The sequence below is a fragment of the Sylvia atricapilla genome, chromosome 6 (genome assembly GCF_009819655.1).
Source record: "Sylvia atricapilla isolate bSylAtr1 chromosome 6, bSylAtr1.pri, whole genome shotgun sequence".
NCBI classification, from domain to species: domain Eukaryota; kingdom Metazoa; phylum Chordata; class Aves; order Passeriformes; family Sylviidae; genus Sylvia; species Sylvia atricapilla.
Genome location: NC_089145.1, coordinates 9,437,757 through 9,453,966, shown reverse-complemented (window position 1 = coordinate 9,453,966; position 16,210 = coordinate 9,437,757). Strand labels below are relative to the sequence as shown.

Below are 16,210 nucleotides of genomic sequence, written 5' to 3'. Positions count from 1 at the left end.
GCGCATGCGCGGAACGTACCACACCGGGGGCTGGAGGGGACGAATGGAGGACGGCCGGGAGCGGGCGCTGCACACTCCGGGCGCGGGGGGAGCCCGGGGCCGGCAATCCCCGCTCCTCTCGGGAACCCCCCACCCTCAGCAGACGCTCACCAGCGGCAAAAGCTTCCAGATTTAATATCAAACTGTACAAAAAAGTATAAAACCAAAGGATCGGCGCTGCACCAGCGTCACACCGCGCTGGGGGAATGAGGAGGGGGCACAGGAGGGGGAGGAAGAGGAGGAGGCGCGGGGCACATCCCACCCTTCCCCTACTTGAGGTCCATGAAGCGAATGTCCATGATGAGCAGGAAATTCTTGGGGAGCGGGCGTGGAGCCGGGGACAGCACGGTAAAGACCTGGCGCTCCAGGTCCACGCCAGTGACCACGATGAAGCCGGCCACGCTGGTCTCGGAGATGTTGTCATCGGGGCTGTCGGCGGTGCTGACGCTCAGCAGGTGGTGCACCATGTCCCGCCCCGGTGTCACCGGCACCAGCTTCAGCTGGTTGTCCTCCTGTGACATTCCCAGTGGCAGGCACGAGTCCGGGATGGTGGGCGCACCCACCTTGTAGATCTTGACGTCGGAGAACTTGACATCAAAGGCGTGAGGGTAGAAGCAGCCGCGGAAGCCGTAGAAGTACTCACGGATGCGCTCGTCCCGGCATTCCCGGCGGAAGTCCTTGGAGCGCTCCACCACGCCACCGGACTTGGGCAGCAGCACGGTGCGCACAAAGTGGGGCAGGTCCCGCTTGAGCTCGTTGTAGAGGCGCTCCTGGTCCAGCACCACCACCACGTCCACCTCGAAGGCGGAGGCGGCGTGCACCAGCGCCTGGTAGCCCGAGCTCTTGACCCAGCCGCAGGTGTTGATGACGCAGCCGCTCACCGACGCCCGCCGGTTCACCTCGCACCGCTGGTTGAAGACGTCGGCCAGGCATGAGGTGATCTGCGGGAGGAGGGGTCACACAGAGGCACCCGTGTCCCCATGCTCTGCCCAGCGCTGTCCCCAGCCCCTTCAGAACCCTCAAGGCCTCGATTCTGTGTGGCCACCCAGGGCAAAATTGTGGAACTGTAGAACGGTCTGGGTTGGAACAGACCTTAGACCCCATCCAGTTCCCTATGCCAGGGACACCTTCCACCAGCCCAGATTCCTCCAAGCCCCATCCAACCTGGCCTTGGGCTCTTCCAAGGATGGGGCATCCACAGCCTCTCTAGACAACCCTGAAGGGCCTCACTGTCCTCACAGTAAAAGAGTATTTTCCCAATATCCAGCCTAAATTTCTCCTGTCACTGTGAACCCCATTCAACCCCATCCTATCACTCTGTATCCAGAGAAGAATCCCTCTCTGGCTTCGCGGTAGCCCCTCAGCATGGAAAAGGCTGCTCTGAGGTTAGCGCACAGATTTTATTTCTCCAGGCTGAATTGCCCCACCTCTCCCAGCCTGTCTCCATAGGGGAGGTACTCCACTTCCCTTAATCAACCCATGTCCTCCTCTGGACTCCCTTCCCACCCTGATCCAATAGGTGACAAGGGGTGACTGGCTGTGCACGAGGCTGCAGCTCTTTTTAAAACGCGTTGTGCTGTCCCCAAACAGCAGCAGTGGGAGCACCCCGGGAATTCAGAGACCCCGCAGTGTGCAGTGGGGGGAAAGCCTGGGGAACTCCGAGGCCAGAGATCCAACCCGGGGCGAGCCCCCCGTGCTCACCTTGTTGTAGAGCTTGATGTTGGTGCCGGGCGTGGTGGAGCCGAAGTGGTAGACAAGGGGGGCCTGCAGGGAGAAGCCCTCCTCTACGTCGGCCGGGCGCTCGATGTACAGCGCGCCCATGGTGCCGGGGATGGACACCGAGCCCTGCCCCACGTCCAGCTCCACGAAGGTGGGCCGGCGGCCCAGGCGCACGGCGTAGTTGAGCAGCAGGCGGCACACGGTGGTCTTGCCCACGTCGGTGGGGCCCACCACCATGACGCGGGGCCCGCGTTCGTCCTCCCGCTCGGCCTGGCGCCGCATCTGCTCCAGCGCCGTGTGCGTGTTCAGGTAGAGCAGCATCGGCGTGTCCCGCGACACGTAGGCCACCTCGGTGCGGCCGCTGAGCTGCACGGTACAGCCGTGCCACGTGAACACGGCCACTTTGGCGCCCGCGTCGAACGTGAACTTCTTGTTGCGGGTGAGCTCGGTGCCGAACACCTCGGCCATGCCGGTCAGCAGCTCCAGCTGCACCGTCTGCGCCGCCTCCACCTCGAACCGCAGCTCCGTCTCCCGCTCCAGCTCGAACTTGGCCACCTGCTTCTTCTCCTCGCCGCCATCGTCCGCCATAACGGTGACGCGGGGGTCCCGGGCCCGGTGCCCCCCGCCCGCCGCGGCCGCGACGGAAGTGACGTCAGAGCGGCGAGACGGAGCGGGGTGGCCTTGGTCACGTGGGAGCTGCGTCACGGGGGGTGTGTCTTATCCGGTTCCTGCGGCTCGTTTCCATCTCATTTGCATAGCGCCCGCGGCCCCTCCTCTAGTTTGCATTTTGTTACAGTGGGGCTCCCTCTCTCCCCCCGCCCCGATCCCTCGGGATGAGTCCCGGGCTCGTTTGCATGACGTTCGCACGATATCTACACGCAGTCCCGCGCCGCCCCCCCCCGCCCGGTGTACATCTCACAGGGGTGACACGGGGGACATGAGGGGACGGGGGGACACGGACACGCGGAGGGACACTGGGGACAAGGCAGAACACGGGGACATTGAGGGACAAGGGGGACACAAGGGACACGGGGGGACACGGAGGACACGGGGGGCCAGGGTAGTCGTGGGGACGTGGGGGGACATGAGAGGCCGAGAAGTGCCCCGGCGGACGCAGCGCATCCCCGGCGGCCGGGCTGACGTCGGAGGGGGGTGACGTCACGGCGGCGGTGGCGGGTGGTGACGTCACGGCCGCGGGATGAGTCACGGTGCCGTGATGCGGCTCCCGGGCACGCAGGGCCCCCCCGCGCCCGCTCCGGGGACAGCGGGGACAGCGGCAGCGGCGGCAGCGGGGACAGCGGCGGGCGGTGAGCGGCCCCGGGCCGCGGGAACCCACGGAACCCGGTACCCCCCCATCGTTTCCCCCAGAGACCCCCAAAGCCCCACCGAGCCCCCGTCGTGTCCCCCAGCGCTCCTGACATTGCCCCCCCACGGCGATACCCCTGTCCTCCTTCACCGCGACCGCAAATATCCGCCCACAGCACCCTCGGGCCTCCCGGGGACCCCCGTCATCTCTCCCGGTACCCACTTGGGACCCCCCCTTGGGACCCCATCATGGCACTTTGGAACCTTCATCAACCCCCGTGAGGACCCCCATCATCTCCCCCTCGGCACCCCCGTCATCCTTCCTCCGGTTCCCTATTCCCCCCCTCTTGGCACCCGCAGTTTTCCCCCTCAGGACGCCCATCGTCTCCTCGGGGACCCCCCACTCCCCAGGGACTCCCAGACGCTTCGCGAAGAGACCCCAGACCTAGCTTGGGACGCCCCCCGCCTCCCCCAGTCTCTCGGCCCCCCCCGGTGTCCCCGCTGCCCGTCACTCCTGCGATGAACCGTCCGGTCTCAGCCGGCTCAGGACGCGGAGCGCCCACACCTGGGACACTGAGGAGAGGGTCTTCCCTCACCGTCCCCCTTCCCCCCTCGCAGGCCGCCCCCCTTTTCGACCTCCCTCTGCCGGGGGACCCCGGCGGAGCCCCCCGAGCCCGGCCGGGCGGGACGGCGGCTCTGGGCGCGCTGCTGCGCTGCTTCCCCTGCGAGCGGCTGTGCGGGGGCTGCGCGGTGCCCCCCGGGGCGCTGCCCCCGGCCATGCCGCCCCCGGCCCGCCGCCGCCTGCCCCCGGCCGCCCGCCTGCCCCCGCGCACCTTCCGCAGTTACCTGCCGCGCTCCCACCGCACCTACAGCTGCGTCCACTGCCGGGCGCACCTGGCCCGCCACGAGGAGCTCATCTCCAAGGTGCCACCGCCACTCCCGGGCTGGATGGGGGCTGACCCTCGTGCGCAGGGACAGTGGGGGTCCCTTTTGCCCTGTCCCAAGGGCGGGCTGGGACAACGGGTGTTCCTCCGCCGCGTCCCCAGAGTGTTGAGTTTCTCCCCATGGTGGCCCTGGCGCGCCAAGTGTCCCCCTGTGGTGTCCCGAGATGAGGACATTCCCACGATGGCCAGCATCGCCTGAAGGCAGGAAGCATCCTCCCCCACGACGTGAAGTCCTGGGGGTGGCAGGTGACCCGTACGGTGTTCCCGTGGAGGTGACCGTCTCCCCCTCAGTGTCCCCGAGTTGGCAGGTGTCCCCCTGCGGTGTCCCCAGGCTGGTGTGCTGCACGGTGGCAATGCAGCGGGATGGGAGTAGGGCATGGAGGGAGGGGTGCCGGGGGGCGTGGGGAACCCACCAGTGACACTCGCCGTGTCCCCACAGTCCTTCCAGGGCAGCCATGGCCGTGCCTACCTGTTCAACTCCGTGTGAGTACTGGGGACACCGGGAATGGCAGTCGGGAGGGGGAGCCCCGGGGGTCCCCGGGCTGGGTGTGCCGAGCCTGTGGGACACCCCACTCTCGGTGCAGGGTGAACGTGGGGTGCGGCCCGGCTGAGCAGCGGCTGCTGCTGACGGGGCTGCACTCGGTGGCCGACATCTTCTGCCAGAGCTGCAAGACCACCCTGGGCTGGAAATACGTGAGTGCCCCCCACCTGCTACAGGCACTGCCCGGGAGCCCCAACCCCTGTCTGGGCATTCCAGCCCCTTCCACGGGCATCCCCCCGGCACTCCAAGCCTTGCCTGGGCACCCCAAACCTTTGCTGTGGACACCCCCAAACTCTGGGGAAGGCAGCGCCCCTCGGGGCATGGGGGGGCTGACACTGTGTCCCCCCCCAGGAACAGGCATTCGAGAGCAGCCAGAAGTACAAGGAGGGGAAGTTCATCATCGAGATGTCGCACATGGTGAAGGAGAACGGCTGGGACTGACGCGGGCGCGCAGCTGGGACTGGGGGGCACGTAGGGGGCGCGCTGGGTGACCCCCTCCTTGGCACCTTCCCTGTGCCCCCCGGTGCCCCCTGGGTGGCACCAGCCGCGGAGGTTGGGGGGCTTTTCTAGGGCAATAAAGGCTTTTTTTTTTTAGGAAGGTGCTGGTTGTCACTTGCCTCCAGCGCTGCCACCACCCCCGGCTGAGCCTGGCACACAGCCTGGCACAGAGTGCGGGTCCCTGGTGGCCCCAGCCTGTCTCTTCCCCTCCTCACCCGCAGGAGACGGGAGGTGGTTGATGCGTTTATTGGGACCCCGAGCTGGTTGGGAAACTGAGGCACGGGAGGAGCAGGGACCTCCTGGTGCCCTGGGGAGTTGGGGCGTGTGAAGGATGAGGAGATGGAAGGGAAAGGAGGAAGATGGGAGGGAGGAGAGGAGAGGAAGAAGGAGGGACAAGGGATGCAGAGAGGAGAAGGACTGAGGGAGGAAGGGCTGGAGGGAGGGAGGAGGGACAAGGGAAGGAGGGATGGGAGGAGAGAGAGAGGAAAGGGGTAAAGGAGAGAGAAAGGAGTGGAGCAGAGAGAGAAGGAGGCAGGGATGGAGGGAGGAGAGAGAGGAGAAGGCGGGAGGGAAGGATGGAGGGATGGGAGGAGGGATGACAGGGACAGGAGGGACAGAGTCAGGGCTGGGGATCGCTGAGACGGCCCATGAAGACGGGGAAGTCGCCGGTGTCGTGCCAGAGGACGAAGAGGAAGGGGCGCAGGGCCTCCAGCACCAGGGCCGAGCGCGCCACCGAGGTGGCCATGGCCGCCGCCGCCTCCACGCCGGCCTCGTCCAGTGCCAGCACCGCCCGGTGCTGCGCCGTGTCCACCGCGGCCGGGCCCCGCGCCAGCCCGCACAGCTCCGCGTCCAGGAACAGCCCGAAATCTGCGGCACCCGGCATCAGCGCCACTCCCGCAGCACACGGGGACACCGGGGCAGCGGGGGCTCAGGGGACACCAGGGACGGAGGAAACACCGAGGGGACCCAGGGACACAAGGGATCCAGAGAAAACCAGAGGGACAGGGACGTGGAGACGCAGGGACACACAGTGGGGATAGAGGAGACAACCGGGACACTACGGGGACACTGGGGGGCGCCAGGGGACACTCAGAGATACGGGGAACACTGGGGAGACGGAGGACTTTTGGGCCGCTGGGGACATGAGAGGCAGCAGGGATAATTTGGGAACACTGGGATGTAAGGGGACATTAGGGGTGCTGGGGGGAGCAGGGCACATCCGGGGCACTGGGGACAGAGGGGACACCAGGGACACGTGAGTGTGGGGAGGACTCAGGAGGACCTGAGGACCCCAGGGGATACCTAGGGGATACCCTTGGTAAAGGGATCCCAAGGACATCGTGGTCTTCGGGGACCCTGGGGAAAGTGACCCGCAGGGGAGGGGCCCGTGACATCCTGCGGGGAGTAACACCACGGCACAGGGAGTGATGTGACCCCACAGCCCACCCAGCCCCTGTGGTGCCATCAGAGGTGTCCTTACCCATGTCGTGGACCACAGCCACCACGTCCAGGGCGAGGTCGAGGCGCAGGCGGGGCAGGGACAGCGCGGTGGCCCGGGGCGGGGTGCGGGCCGCCCGCCGCAGCAGCGCCAGGAAGGTGGTGGGGTCCAGCGCCCGCTCCAGGGTCTCTAGAGGCTCCAGGGGCCCCCGTGGCATCAACACCACGAGGCTCAGCCCCCCATTCAGCTCCAGCCGCCCCACCTGTGGGGCAGACCCCCACCTAAGGGCCACTGCGGGGACCCCATGGACTGGCACCCCCACAGCGCCACCAGGGAGGTGCCAGCCTGGCATCCCTCAAGGTCCCAGGGGAGCGAGGTCACAGCCTGTTCCCCTTTCAGTGCCAGGGGAGTGAGATCAGCCTGGCATCCTCCCGGAGTGCCGCAGGAGTTATGTCACAGCCTGGCATTCCTCCTTAGTGCCACCGGGGTGACATCACACCCTTATCCCCCCAGCAGTGACCCCCCAGACCCCCAGCACCTGGCGGCCGGTCACGGCCAAGGGCTACCTGGACCTGCAGGCGGGAGTCACTGAAGGAGGCCACCGGGTACTTGGCGCTGGTCATGGTGGGCACCATGCGCGGGGGGTGCCCGGGCCGCAGGAACGGCAGCAGCACCGTCTTCTTACGGTCCAGCGGCGTGCGCCAGGCGGCTGTGGGGACACGGCACCGCGGCTGGGGGCGGGGGGCAGCGGGGGCCCGCACGGGGCGGCCTCAGCCCCACACCCCACGCCCGGTGGATGTCCGGTAGATGCCCGGCGGATGCCCGGCGGCGGGGCCGTACCGCGCAGGTGGACGGCGCTGAGCAGCAGCAGGCTGGGCTCGGGGGGCAGCGCGGAGAGCAGCGAGGGCAGCAGCCCCTTGCTGGCCTCCCGCACCCAGGCGTTGATGTCCTGCAGGTCCAGGCTCTCGTTGCCGCTCAGGGCATACGGACGGGCGCCGTAGAAGCGCAGGGAGTCGTTGAGGAAGCGCGGCCGGAGGTGCAGATCTGCGGGGCGGCGCGGTCCCGGTGTCAGGCCGGGCGCTCAGCCGGCAGCCGCGCCCCACCGGCGCCCGCCTCACCTGGGTGGTGGAAGATCTGGGCGGCCGAGAAGAGGCCTGGAGCGCTGGCCAGCTGCTGCAGGGCGCCGTGCACGCAGTCCAGCCCCGGCGGGTACGCCAGGAGGGCGGCCAGTCGCTCCTGGGTCTCTCCGCGGGCTCCTGCAGGCACAGGGGAAGCTCAGCGAGGTGCCCCGGCTGGGACAGCGGTGACACGGCGGTGTCGGTGCCCACGGGCAGCCCCTCACCCAGCAGAAGGTGCGAGAGCCCCACGGCGATGTTGATGGGGGAGAAGAGCAGGTTGGCGTCGGGCTGGGCAGCCTCTGCCATGCGCTGGTAGAAGCGGAGGGCAAATGTGACCAGAGCCTCGGCCACGGCAGCTCGCTGCTCCTCCGTGGGCTTCCCGCAGGTGTCGGTCGGCTCCTCGTCCCCAGGGCACGGCGGGGCGCTGGTGCCAGCGGTGGGCGCTACTGTGCTCCCGTTGTGTCCAGCTGCAGTGTCCAGCTCCTCCGGTGCTCCCTGTGGGGCTGTGGGGCTGGGGGCACCTGTGACACCCCAGCCAGGCAGCCCCTCGGGGAGGGCGCTGGGGGTGGGCACGGGCAGAACAGGACCCTCCACGTCCTGCGAGGGAGCGGGGGTACGAACAGGCGGCACAGGTGGCGTTGTGGGCTCTCTGAGCAGTGTCATCCAGCTGGGAGAGGCTTCCAGACTAAGCACCTGGGCACAGGGACTTGCATGAGAGGGGCATGGGGCACCCGGCTGGGAGACTCAGGTGAGAGGGTATAAAGGGGTGCCGGCACAGGGAGCCCGTGTCCCCGGGCCACACTTACCGGGGTGACAGTGACCGTGGCTGTGGCCACTAGCCACGCCAGAGGCAGCCAGAGTGTCTTGGTGGGCATGCTGCTGGGAGGGCACAGGTCAAGGGCAGGACAGACACCCAGCACCCTCACCCCGGCACCCTGCACCCCACGTATCCCCACCCGTGCCGCCCCACCCCGGGGTGCCCTCGCTCCGTTCCCCCCAGGGGACCGGCTGTGAGGGGTGGGAGGAGGCAGCACCGCGGGCCCACCTGGATGCCCGATGGATCGGTCCCTGCGTGTCCAGCGGGCGCCGGGGGATCTGGCCGGGTCCGACCGTGCCTGGTTAAAAATTAAGGAGGTTCCCGTAAATCAGCCGGGACACGGCCAGTGGTGCGGGGGCAGCCGTGGGGGACGGGCAGGGCGGTGCGGAGGCAGCCTGGAAAAGACCCCTCGTCCTGTTTTGCTCCTGTCAGGCACCCTCTGCGCGGAGTGCCGGCTTTCTGTCACCCACCGCTGACGGGGGTCGCCGGCGGCCCCAGGCCCATCTGTCCCCACCCACCCCTGCCGGGGGCGCGGCCGGAGACCTCGTCCTGCCCGCCCAGAGGCGTGACCCCACGGAGCCCATCCCCGTGGCACCGGGCACGGATCACCATGGCCGGGCGGATCGCCAAGGTGGGCACCGGGACAGGACCAGGACTCCGCGGTACCGGCGCGGGGATCCTGGTGCTCGCACCGGAGCGGGGGACGGGGGAAACCGAGCTCGCGGTGCGGGGCTCCCGGTACCGGGGTGCCAAAGGGGGTTCTGGGGAGTGTTAGTGCCAGTGCGGGGATACCGGTACTGGGGTGCGGGAGAAGCGGTGCTGGGGGATGTCAGTACTCGGTGAGGGGGTTCCGGTCCTGGGGAGAGGCAGTGCTGGGGGATGTCAGTGCGCGGTGAGGGAGTCCCGGTGCCGGGGTGCGAGGGAAGCAGTACCGGGGTGGAGGGTCTCCGGTGCAGGGATAACAAATTCCCCTGCACGTTTCGGTTTCGTTTCCCCGGCGGGGCGGCCCCGCCCAGGGGTGTGCCGAGGATGTCGGCCCCGTCCATAAAGGTGTGCCCCGTAATTAAACCCTGCCCATTAAGGCGCGGCCCGCAGGTGATCCTGCCCAGAGAGTGCCCCAGCTGGAGGATTACCCTATGGAGGGGTCGCTCGGGACACACCTCCGCCCTAAGGGGCGGGTCCCGACCGGCCCCCCCACACTGCCCCACCCCTTCCCCGCAGGAGCTGGAGGAGGCGCGGCGCTGGGAGGGGGCCCGCGACGTGCGGCCGCTGAACGGGAACGTGCGGCGCTGGGGGGGGCTCCTGCTGCCCGTGCGTGGAGAGAGGCCAGGGGGGGACGTGGGGGCACGGGGGGATGCGGGGAGTCCTGGGGAGCGGCGGGCTGTCGGGATCTCCTGTGCATGGGGGGGACATGCGGGCTTGTAGGAAGGATGCGCCCCTGGGGACATGGGAGGGACTGGGGGTGACCCTTGGGGCTGGGGCTGTCTTACTGAGTGAGGGTCCCTCTCAGGACAGAATTGGGGAGGGGCCCTCTGAGGACACTGCGGGCCTTGGGCTGGGCACACTGGATGAAGGTTCCCCTCCTGAGGGCCTCGGGCTGGGTCGGGGAAGCCTCTACGGGGGGCACTGGGTATCAGGGCTGGGCAGGGGCCCCTCCGCCATGGACGCTGTGGCAGAGGGGGCTGAGGTGCTGGCCATATTCCGGCAGAACAACCTCCCATACAACACGGGCGCCTTCCGCTTCGAGCTCACCTTCTCCCCCCACCATCCGCTGGAGCCCCCCTGCGTCACCCTCCGCACCCCCATCTACCACCCCAGCGTGGACTTCGAGGGCCGCGTCTGCCAGCCCCTCACCACCCGCGAGCACTGGGAGCCCACCACCCGCGCCGTGCAAGGTGGGCACCGCGGGGACAGGGGCACGGTGCTGCGGGTGCCCCTCTGACCCCCCTGCTCCCGCAGTGCTCCAGGACCTGCTGCTGCAGCTGGACAGCCCAGACCCCCAGCGGATGCTGCGGCCGGACGTGGCCCGGGAGCTGCAGGAGCGCCCCGAGGAGTTCCGGCGCCGGGCACAGGAACACACCCGGCTCCACGCCGAGCCGCGCCCCGACCCCCACACATAAGGCAATAAATTCTCTCCATCACCTGCTCTGGCTGCGGGTGGTGGGAGCCTCCTCCTCTGGGAGGGTGGGGAGCTCCAAGAGTTGCTGCCCCACGCCTGCCAACCCTCAGGGATGTCACCCTCCTGGTGGCAGAGCCAGCCAGGGTTGTGAACCCAACCTGGTGACAATGCCCAGACACTCACGTGGTGCCAGCATTCCTCCCTCCAGAGACGAAGTCACCGCCGCCTGGCACCATGGCCTTTACTGCTGGGGGGCAGAGCAGGGGACAAAGAAGGGGATGGCACAGGTGGGGGGCTGTGGGGGGCGCTCTCAGCGCTTCTTGGTCTTGACGAGCCCCTTGGCCACCAGGCAGCGGTACAGCTCCTGCACATACGTGTACACGCACTTGGCATCAGGCACCGGCAGCCGCACCATGTCCTCCACCTCCAGCAGCGGGGCACAGCCCGCCCGCTCCCTACGGGAAGGGACACAGCGGTCACCGGGGCCTGGGGTGGCCGGGGGCACCGAGGAGCCGGGGCTGCTCTCACGCACTCGGCAGTGGCGAAGGCCAGGGCGAAGTTCTCCCGGCGGGCGTTGGGCTCCAGGGCGGAAAAGTCAAAGGCATCGGGGAAGAAGCTGTGCAGGAGGGCGCAGAAGGCCAGACCGCTGCCCCAGCTCCCCGAGAAGTTTTGCACGTCCACGTGCTGCGCAGACACCAGGGTCAGGCCACCCCCAGAGCCCCCACCGGAGCCTCCCGCCACCCCCCAAACCTGCACTCACCTCGTACCCACGGGTGCGGGCGCGGCACCACTCCAGCAGCATCGTCTTGACCGTGGCGGCACCCCCTGAACGCCGCAGGTGTGGGGCTGGGCCCTTGGCAGCCCTGGGGGGACCTGGGCTGTGGGATCCCCACACCCCACCGTCCCTCATAGGGACCCCCAGCCCCTCTGTGACCCCACTGCCCCGCGGCTCTGGGCACCCAATGCCCCACGATCTCACAGCCCCACCTGACCCACCCCCTCACACTGTCCTGTGGACCCCCAATTCCTCCCTGTACCCCTCATTGCCCCATACCCCCAATATCCCCTCTGTCACATACCCTCCCTCATTGCCCCATGTCCCCCCAGTACCACTGTTGCCCCACAGACACCCAGTTCCCCTATGCCTCCATTGCCCTGTGGCCCCCAATACCCCCACTGTCCCATGCCCCTACCATGCTCCACAATTTCCCCTGTACTTCCCAATGCCTCATGACCTTCCACCCCCACTGCTCCATGACCCACCCATCCCACTATCCCTGGCTGTCCTATAGCCCCCCAATCCCCCGTGTGCCCCGTTCCCTCAATGCCCCTCCTGCCCCCCACCCCAGTTCCCCCCATGGGGCCAGGCCCCCCTCACCCTCCAAATTTCTCCAGGATGGCAGAGCGCCCCTGTGCCCGGGCCCCCACTCGTGGCCGTCCCCCGGCCCCCTCCAGCCTCAGCCGCTGTCCCGCCGAACCGGGGACTCCCTTGTCCCGTGCCCCCCCGGCTGGAGCAGCCCTGCAAGCACACGCGGGTGGGACAGCCATGAGCAGGGGGCTGTGGGGTGCCATCCCAGTGCTGGGTACTGCGGTGCCAGCTGCGAGGACACACCTCTTGCTGCCCCCTGCGTCCTCAGTGGTGGCAGCTGCAAGGAGAGAGGAGGGGGTCAGAGGGGTAGAAGAGGGCACCCACACCCCTTCTGGGCACCCCTGGGGCTCAAGGTCCTTTCCCGTGGGGAGGATGGACACTGTGGGGCAGCAGTGACCCCAGGACACTCGGGTGCTGTAGTCCAAATGGCTCTTACCTGTGGGAGATGCCGGGGACAGAGGGGACGTGGGGGACACAGGGGATGTAGGAGATGTGGGGGATATGGGGGACATAGGGGACGTGGGAGATGTGGGGGATGTGGGGGACGTGGGGCTGGTGGCTCCCTCTGGGGACGAGCTAGGTGGAAACTCAGGCCACAGCTCGTCGTCCTCATCCTGAAGCCAAGTGGGTTCCTGTAAGCAACAGGCAGGGTGGCACTGCCAGCACGGGCAGTGTCACTCACACAATGTCCCTGGCACTGTCATCCTGGCCCTGGCACTCTCACACTGCCCCAGTAAAGACACCCCTGGCCCCATCCGTACCGCAGCTGCCCTCCTCATTGCCTCCTGCGCTGGCTGTGTCACCACTTCCAACCCCTCCTCACCTGTCGGCGCCGGGTGTTGCCCGCTGCTGCCGGCGTGGCTTCTCCCCCGGTACCCTCCTCGGTGCCCCCTCCGGTGCCCCCGGCTGTCCCTGCCTCGGCATCGCCACCACCATGCCCGGCCTCCTCGGCATCTCCCCCGGCACCTCTGGGTGCTTCTGCCCCGGCATCCTCGGCAGCCTCTTCCCCCGTGCACCCTCCTGAGCCCCCCGTATCCTCCCCTTCACCCTTCGTGTCTCCCGCATCGCCCCCCGTGTCCCCGCCATCGCCCCCCGTGTCCCCGCCATGGCCCCCCGCTTCCCGAGCTTCCTCCCCACCCTGGGGAGTCGTCGCCTCCCCACTGCCCGCCCCCGGCCCAGCGGCGGGGTCAGAGGGGGTGTCCGGGGTGGGGGTGCCGGGGGTGGGGGTGCCGGGGGTCGGGGTGCCCGAGGTGGGGGTGCCGGGGGTGGGGGTGCCGGGGGTGGGGGTGCTCGCAGTGGGGGTTTCAGAAGTGGGGGTGTCTGAGGTAGGGCTGCCAGGGGTAGGGGTGTCGGAGGTGGGGGTTTCCGAAGTGGGGGTGTCCGAGGTGGGGGTTTCAGCGGCTCCCAGGGCCTCCATGTTGCTGCGGTCACTGCTGCAGGGGTATAGGGCTGTCACTCCCGATGACGCCGTGAGCTTGCCCATGCCCCCCATAACCCCCCAGAGCGGCCAACCCCGCTCCTGCCCCTGTCCGCATGCCCTCCTCCAGCCTCGGCATTCCCACTCTGGGCACCCCAGTTGCCTAATGCCGGCTCCCCCATGCCCCATCCCGACAACGCAACAGCACAGCCCGGTCCCTTCGCGTTCTTCTGCAGCCCCCCAAACCCCGAACCAACCTTCCCATTGCCCTCCAGCCCCACTTTCCCTCCCCCCCATGCCCCTATGTCAGCACCCCTGTGCCGCCTCCTGTCCCCGCCATGTCCCCTCCCGACCACCCATATCCCATCCCGGCACCGCCATGTCCCTCTCCCGGCCCCACGTGTCTTCTCCCGGCTCTCCAGTTCCCACTGTCGCCCCTCATAACCCCTTCCCGGTCTCCCTTGCTGCCTCCCGGTTCTCCTCCCCGGTGCTCCCCAGCCCGCACCCTCCCGACCGCTCTCGGTAACACCCCCGCCCCGCGTAGCCCCGTTGTCCCCGTTCGCCCGGAGCCCCTCGCCCCGTACCCTCCGGCTGCTCCCGCTCCGCTGCCCCTGCCGCGCTCCAGCCCCCCCGCCCGCTGCTATTTTTACCCGGCGGGGGCAGGTGCCGCCTTCACTCACCGCCCACCCGCGGGGCACGCGTGGGGCCGGACCGGACACTCGGGAATGGCTGGGGAGGAGAAACACCCCGACAGCCCCGCCCGGACAGCGGCGACACCCCGAAGCAGCCCAGGGAGGCGAGACCGAACCCGTGCCGTGCGACCCGAGGGGCACAGGGGACACGGGCAGCCTGGGCAGGGACAGGGAGACTTGGGGGTCACAGGCACACGGGCGAGGTGCGGAACACAGACACGCGGGGGTGTACGGGGGACACAGAGGGGACACGGGCACATGAGGGGCGTGGGGGACGTGGGGAGCGCAGGGGGAACAGATTCCCGGGGGGCAATGGGGGCACAGACGCGTGGAGATAGAGGTCACGCGGGGATAGTCCGGGCAGGACGGCGGGACACAGGAGGACCCAGGGACACGAGGAACAGGGGACACGGAGGGGGAGACCGAGAGGGGCAGACCCGAAGCCCCCCGGCCGTGCCCGGGTCGCGGCCATGGCCACGCCCCCTCCGATCTGACCGCGCCCCCTTGTCCTGACCACGCCCCCCGCTGGGCAAAGGCCGGGCAGAGCGCGCGCCCTGCCGCTCCCCTCCCGCCGCCAGGACGCCGATGCCACGCCCCTTTGTTGCCACCAATCAGCGACAGAGGCGCACCTCTGGTCCCGCCTCTGCCTGAACACGATTGGTTAGCGCCGCGGAGGGGCGGGGCCGCTGCGCGGGTAGGCGGAAGCGCGGCGCCCACGTGGTTCCTGCAGGGAGCCGCCGCCGGGTCCCGAACCGAGAGGGACCGTGGGGGTCCGACGGGGCGGATCCGAGCGGGGTCGGGCCCAGAGGGACCGTGATCGGGACCGGGACTGAGCGGGGCCGGTGCTGGCCGCCATGGATCCGCTGCGGGCTCAGCAGCTGGCGGCCGAACTGGAGGTTGAGATGATGGCCGACATGTACAATCGGTGCGGCCCGCCGGGAGAGGGCATTGGGGGTGCTGGGGTACCGGGGGCTGTCGGCTTGGGAGACACTAGAGGCTGTCAGAAGCACTGGGGGACCCTGGGGTGCTAGGGTTGTAGAGGCGTGCGGGAGGGTCCTAAGAGACACCCGGGAAATGGGGTGGGGGAAGCGGAGATGCCTGAGGATGGGGGACGGTGGGGGGTCCTAGGGGTGCCCGGTTGGCGATGACGGGGGATACTGGGCTTGTTGGGGTGCAGAGGCCGGGGTCCCGGTCGGTGATGCTGGGGTACAGGAGGTGTAGACGTGCAAAGGCTCGGAGTGCCGGGGATGGCAATAACGGGGGGTACGGGGGCTGCTGAGGTGCGGGGCTGGGACCCGGGGGTGGTGATGGCGGGGTTTAGAAGATATTGGGGTGCAGGGGTGGCGATGCGGGGCCGTGTCCCGGGTGGCGCGGGGCTCAGGCGCGGTGCGGTTCGTGCAGGATGACCCAGGCGTGCCACCGCAAGTGCGTCCCCCCCTACTACAAGGAATCGGAGCTGTCCAAAGGGGAATGCGTGTGCCTGGACCGCTGCGTGGCCAAGTACCTGGAAGTGCACGAGCGGATGGGCAAGAAGCTGACGGAGCTGTCGCTGCAGGACGAGGAGCTGCTCAAGCGAATGCAGCAAGGCACCGGCACCGCCTGAGCCCCCACCCGCACCCCAATAAACCTGGGGCGTCTGCTGTGCTCCCCTCGCCCCCCAAACCCACCCTGTGGCCGTATTTTGGGGTACGTGGTGCCCGTGGTTGCTGCTGGGAGCCCCCCTTGCTGTCCCCAGCTGCGACGTGCCGTGTCCTTGTGGGGGGCACCCAGGGGTGCCCCCCCCCCACTGCTTGGCCCAGCCCATGTAATCCCCTGGATTAGGCAGAGCTGGGCTGAGCCCCTTGTAATCCCCTGTGGGGTGGGACAGGGCTCAGCCCCTCCCTGTCTGTCTGTGCTGGGGGTCACCAGAGGGGACAGCGGGGGGGGGGGGTGTCTCTGCACAGGGACACAGCCCCGGAGGGGCTCACAGGGACACACCCTCAGAGGAACACCCAGCCCCTTCTGAGGCTACACAGATGGGACCATGTGGGGACAACCCAGGGACACCTCTGCCTGGGCGAGGACTACGTGGGGACAGGCAGAGACCACAGGGGAGGGGGCATGGGGACACCCACGTGGGGACAGTCTGCACACACACAGTTGGACACCCCCACACAGCCCCGGGGACAGTTGGAGGGGACAAGGCACCCGGAGA

The 16,210-nt window shown here is 68.6% G+C and overlaps 6 protein-coding genes across 9 annotated transcripts; 3 read left to right on the top strand and 3 right to left on the bottom strand.

Moving 5' to 3' along the window:
- Positions 1-157: 157 nt before the first annotated feature.
- Positions 158-2,731, bottom strand: CLP1 (cleavage factor polyribonucleotide kinase subunit 1). The gene is made up of 2 exons (XM_066320632.1): positions 1,741-2,731; positions 158-980 (listed from the first exon to the last, which is right to left on the bottom strand). The coding sequence occupies exons 1-2, from the start codon at positions 2,344-2,346 to the stop codon at positions 309-311; spliced, it is 1,278 nt and encodes a 425-aa protein (XP_066176729.1). The 5' UTR covers positions 2,347-2,731; the 3' UTR covers positions 158-308.
- Positions 2,732-2,890: 159 nt separating this feature from the next.
- On the top strand, positions 2,891-5,141 carry YPEL4 (yippee like 4). Of its 2 annotated transcripts, XM_066320630.1 has the most exons (5): positions 2,899-3,102; positions 3,682-3,987; positions 4,447-4,490; positions 4,592-4,700; positions 4,900-5,141. In XM_066320630.1, the coding sequence occupies exons 2-5, from the start codon at positions 3,841-3,843 to the stop codon at positions 4,987-4,989; spliced, it is 390 nt and encodes a 129-aa protein (XP_066176727.1). In that variant the 5' UTR covers positions 2,899-3,102; positions 3,682-3,840; the 3' UTR covers positions 4,990-5,141. The 2 variants fall into 2 exon arrangements, with proteins under 2 accessions (XP_066176725.1, XP_066176727.1); XM_066320628.1 differs by having other exon boundaries at positions 2,891-3,987.
- A 135-nt stretch (positions 5,142-5,276) lies between these two features.
- On the bottom strand, positions 5,277-9,471 carry SERPING1 (serpin family G member 1). 3 transcript variants are annotated; one of them, XM_066320625.1, is made up of 9 exons: positions 9,256-9,471; positions 8,648-8,717; positions 8,409-8,478; positions 7,827-8,295; positions 7,603-7,740; positions 7,325-7,528; positions 7,051-7,193; positions 6,527-6,746; positions 5,277-5,913 (listed from the first exon to the last, which is right to left on the bottom strand). In XM_066320625.1, exons 3-9 carry the CDS (start codon positions 8,475-8,477, stop codon positions 5,666-5,668), a joined length of 1,491 nt encoding a protein of 496 aa, XP_066176722.1. In that variant the 5' UTR covers position 8,478; positions 8,648-8,717; positions 9,256-9,471; the 3' UTR covers positions 5,277-5,665. The 3 variants fall into 3 exon arrangements, with proteins under 3 accessions (XP_066176722.1, XP_066176723.1, XP_066176724.1); XM_066320626.1 differs by having other exon boundaries at positions 8,409-8,481; positions 9,352-9,468; XM_066320627.1 differs by having other exon boundaries at positions 9,352-9,468.
- Positions 8,973-10,560, top strand: LOC136362258 (ubiquitin-conjugating enzyme E2 L5-like). The gene is made up of 4 exons (XM_066320631.1): positions 8,973-9,050; positions 9,641-9,730; positions 10,128-10,314; positions 10,379-10,560. The coding sequence occupies exons 1-4, from the start codon at positions 9,030-9,032 to the stop codon at positions 10,537-10,539; spliced, it is 459 nt and encodes a 152-aa protein (XP_066176728.1). The 5' UTR covers positions 8,973-9,029; the 3' UTR covers positions 10,540-10,560.
- Positions 10,561-10,763: 203 nt separating this feature from the next.
- On the bottom strand, positions 10,764-12,993 carry SMTNL1 (smoothelin like 1). Its single transcript, XM_066320301.1, has 8 exons — positions 12,955-12,993; positions 12,731-12,907; positions 12,344-12,539; positions 12,129-12,184; positions 11,917-12,002; positions 11,299-11,401; positions 11,071-11,222; positions 10,764-10,993 (listed from the first exon to the last, which is right to left on the bottom strand). The coding sequence occupies exons 1-8, from the start codon at positions 12,991-12,993 to the stop codon at positions 10,849-10,851; spliced, it is 954 nt and encodes a 317-aa protein (XP_066176398.1). The 3' UTR covers positions 10,764-10,848.
- A 1,718-nt stretch (positions 12,994-14,711) lies between these two features.
- TIMM10 (translocase of inner mitochondrial membrane 10) lies at positions 14,712-15,678 on the top strand. Its single transcript, XM_066320624.1, has 2 exons — positions 14,712-14,941; positions 15,418-15,678. The coding sequence occupies exons 1-2, from the start codon at positions 14,871-14,873 to the stop codon at positions 15,617-15,619; spliced, it is 273 nt and encodes a 90-aa protein (XP_066176721.1). The 5' UTR covers positions 14,712-14,870; the 3' UTR covers positions 15,620-15,678.
- The last annotated feature ends 532 nt before the right edge of the window (positions 15,679-16,210 follow it).

What these genes read in the sequence shown, in the direction of transcription:
- CLP1 (XM_066320632.1), bottom strand. Translation starts at nt 2,346, where the DNA reads ATGGCGGACGATGGCGGCGAGGAGAAGAAGCAGGTGGCCAAGTTCGAG. An exon ending in ACATCAAGCTCTACAACAAG is followed by an intron (nt 981 to 1,740) that starts GTGAGCACGGGG and finishes CTCCTCCCGCAG; the next exon opens with ATCACCTCATGCCTGGCCGA.
- YPEL4 (XM_066320628.1), top strand. Translation starts at nt 3,583, where the DNA reads ATGAACCGTCCGGTCTCAGCCGGCTCAGGACGCGGAGCGCCCACACCT. An exon ending in ACGAGGAGCTCATCTCCAAG is followed by an intron (nt 3,988 to 4,446) that starts GTGCCACCGCCA and finishes GTGTCCCCACAG; the next exon opens with TCCTTCCAGGGCAGCCATGG. An exon ending in GCCTACCTGTTCAACTCCGT is followed by an intron (nt 4,491 to 4,591) that starts GTGAGTACTGGG and finishes CTCTCGGTGCAG; the next exon opens with GGTGAACGTGGGGTGCGGCC.
- SERPING1 (XM_066320625.1), bottom strand. Translation starts at nt 8,477, where the DNA reads ATGCCCACCAAGACACTCTGGCTGCCTCTGGCGTGGCTAGTGGCCACA. An exon ending in CCACGGTCACTGTCACCCCG is followed by an intron (nt 8,296 to 8,408) that starts GTAAGTGTGGCC and finishes CCCTGTGCCCAG; the next exon opens with GTGCTTAGTCTGGAAGCCTC. An exon ending in CCAGATCTTCCACCACCCAG is followed by an intron (nt 7,529 to 7,602) that starts GTGAGGCGGGCG and finishes GCCGCCCCGCAG; the next exon opens with ATCTGCACCTCCGGCCGCGC.
- LOC136362258 (XM_066320631.1), top strand. Translation starts at nt 9,030, where the DNA reads ATGGCCGGGCGGATCGCCAAG. An exon ending in TGGCCGGGCGGATCGCCAAG is followed by an intron (nt 9,051 to 9,640) that starts GTGGGCACCGGG and finishes CCTTCCCCGCAG; the next exon opens with GAGCTGGAGGAGGCGCGGCG. An exon ending in GGGGGGGGCTCCTGCTGCCC is followed by an intron (nt 9,731 to 10,127) that starts GTGCGTGGAGAG and finishes ATATTCCGGCAG; the next exon opens with AACAACCTCCCATACAACAC.
- SMTNL1 (XM_066320301.1), bottom strand. Translation starts at nt 12,993, where the DNA reads ATGGCGGGGACACGGGGGGCGATGCGGGAGACACGAAGG. An exon ending in CGATGCGGGAGACACGAAGG is followed by an intron (nt 12,908 to 12,954) that starts GTGAAGGGGAGG and finishes ACGGGGGAAGAG; the next exon opens with GCTGCCGAGGATGCCGGGGC. An exon ending in GTCCCCGGCATCTCCCACAG is followed by an intron (nt 12,185 to 12,343) that starts GTAAGAGCCATT and finishes CTCTCCTTGCAG; the next exon opens with CTGCCACCACTGAGGACGCA.
- TIMM10 (XM_066320624.1), top strand. Translation starts at nt 14,871, where the DNA reads ATGGATCCGCTGCGGGCTCAGCAGCTGGCGGCCGAACTGGAGGTTGAG. An exon ending in ATGGCCGACATGTACAATCG is followed by an intron (nt 14,942 to 15,417) that starts GTGCGGCCCGCC and finishes CGGTTCGTGCAG; the next exon opens with GATGACCCAGGCGTGCCACC.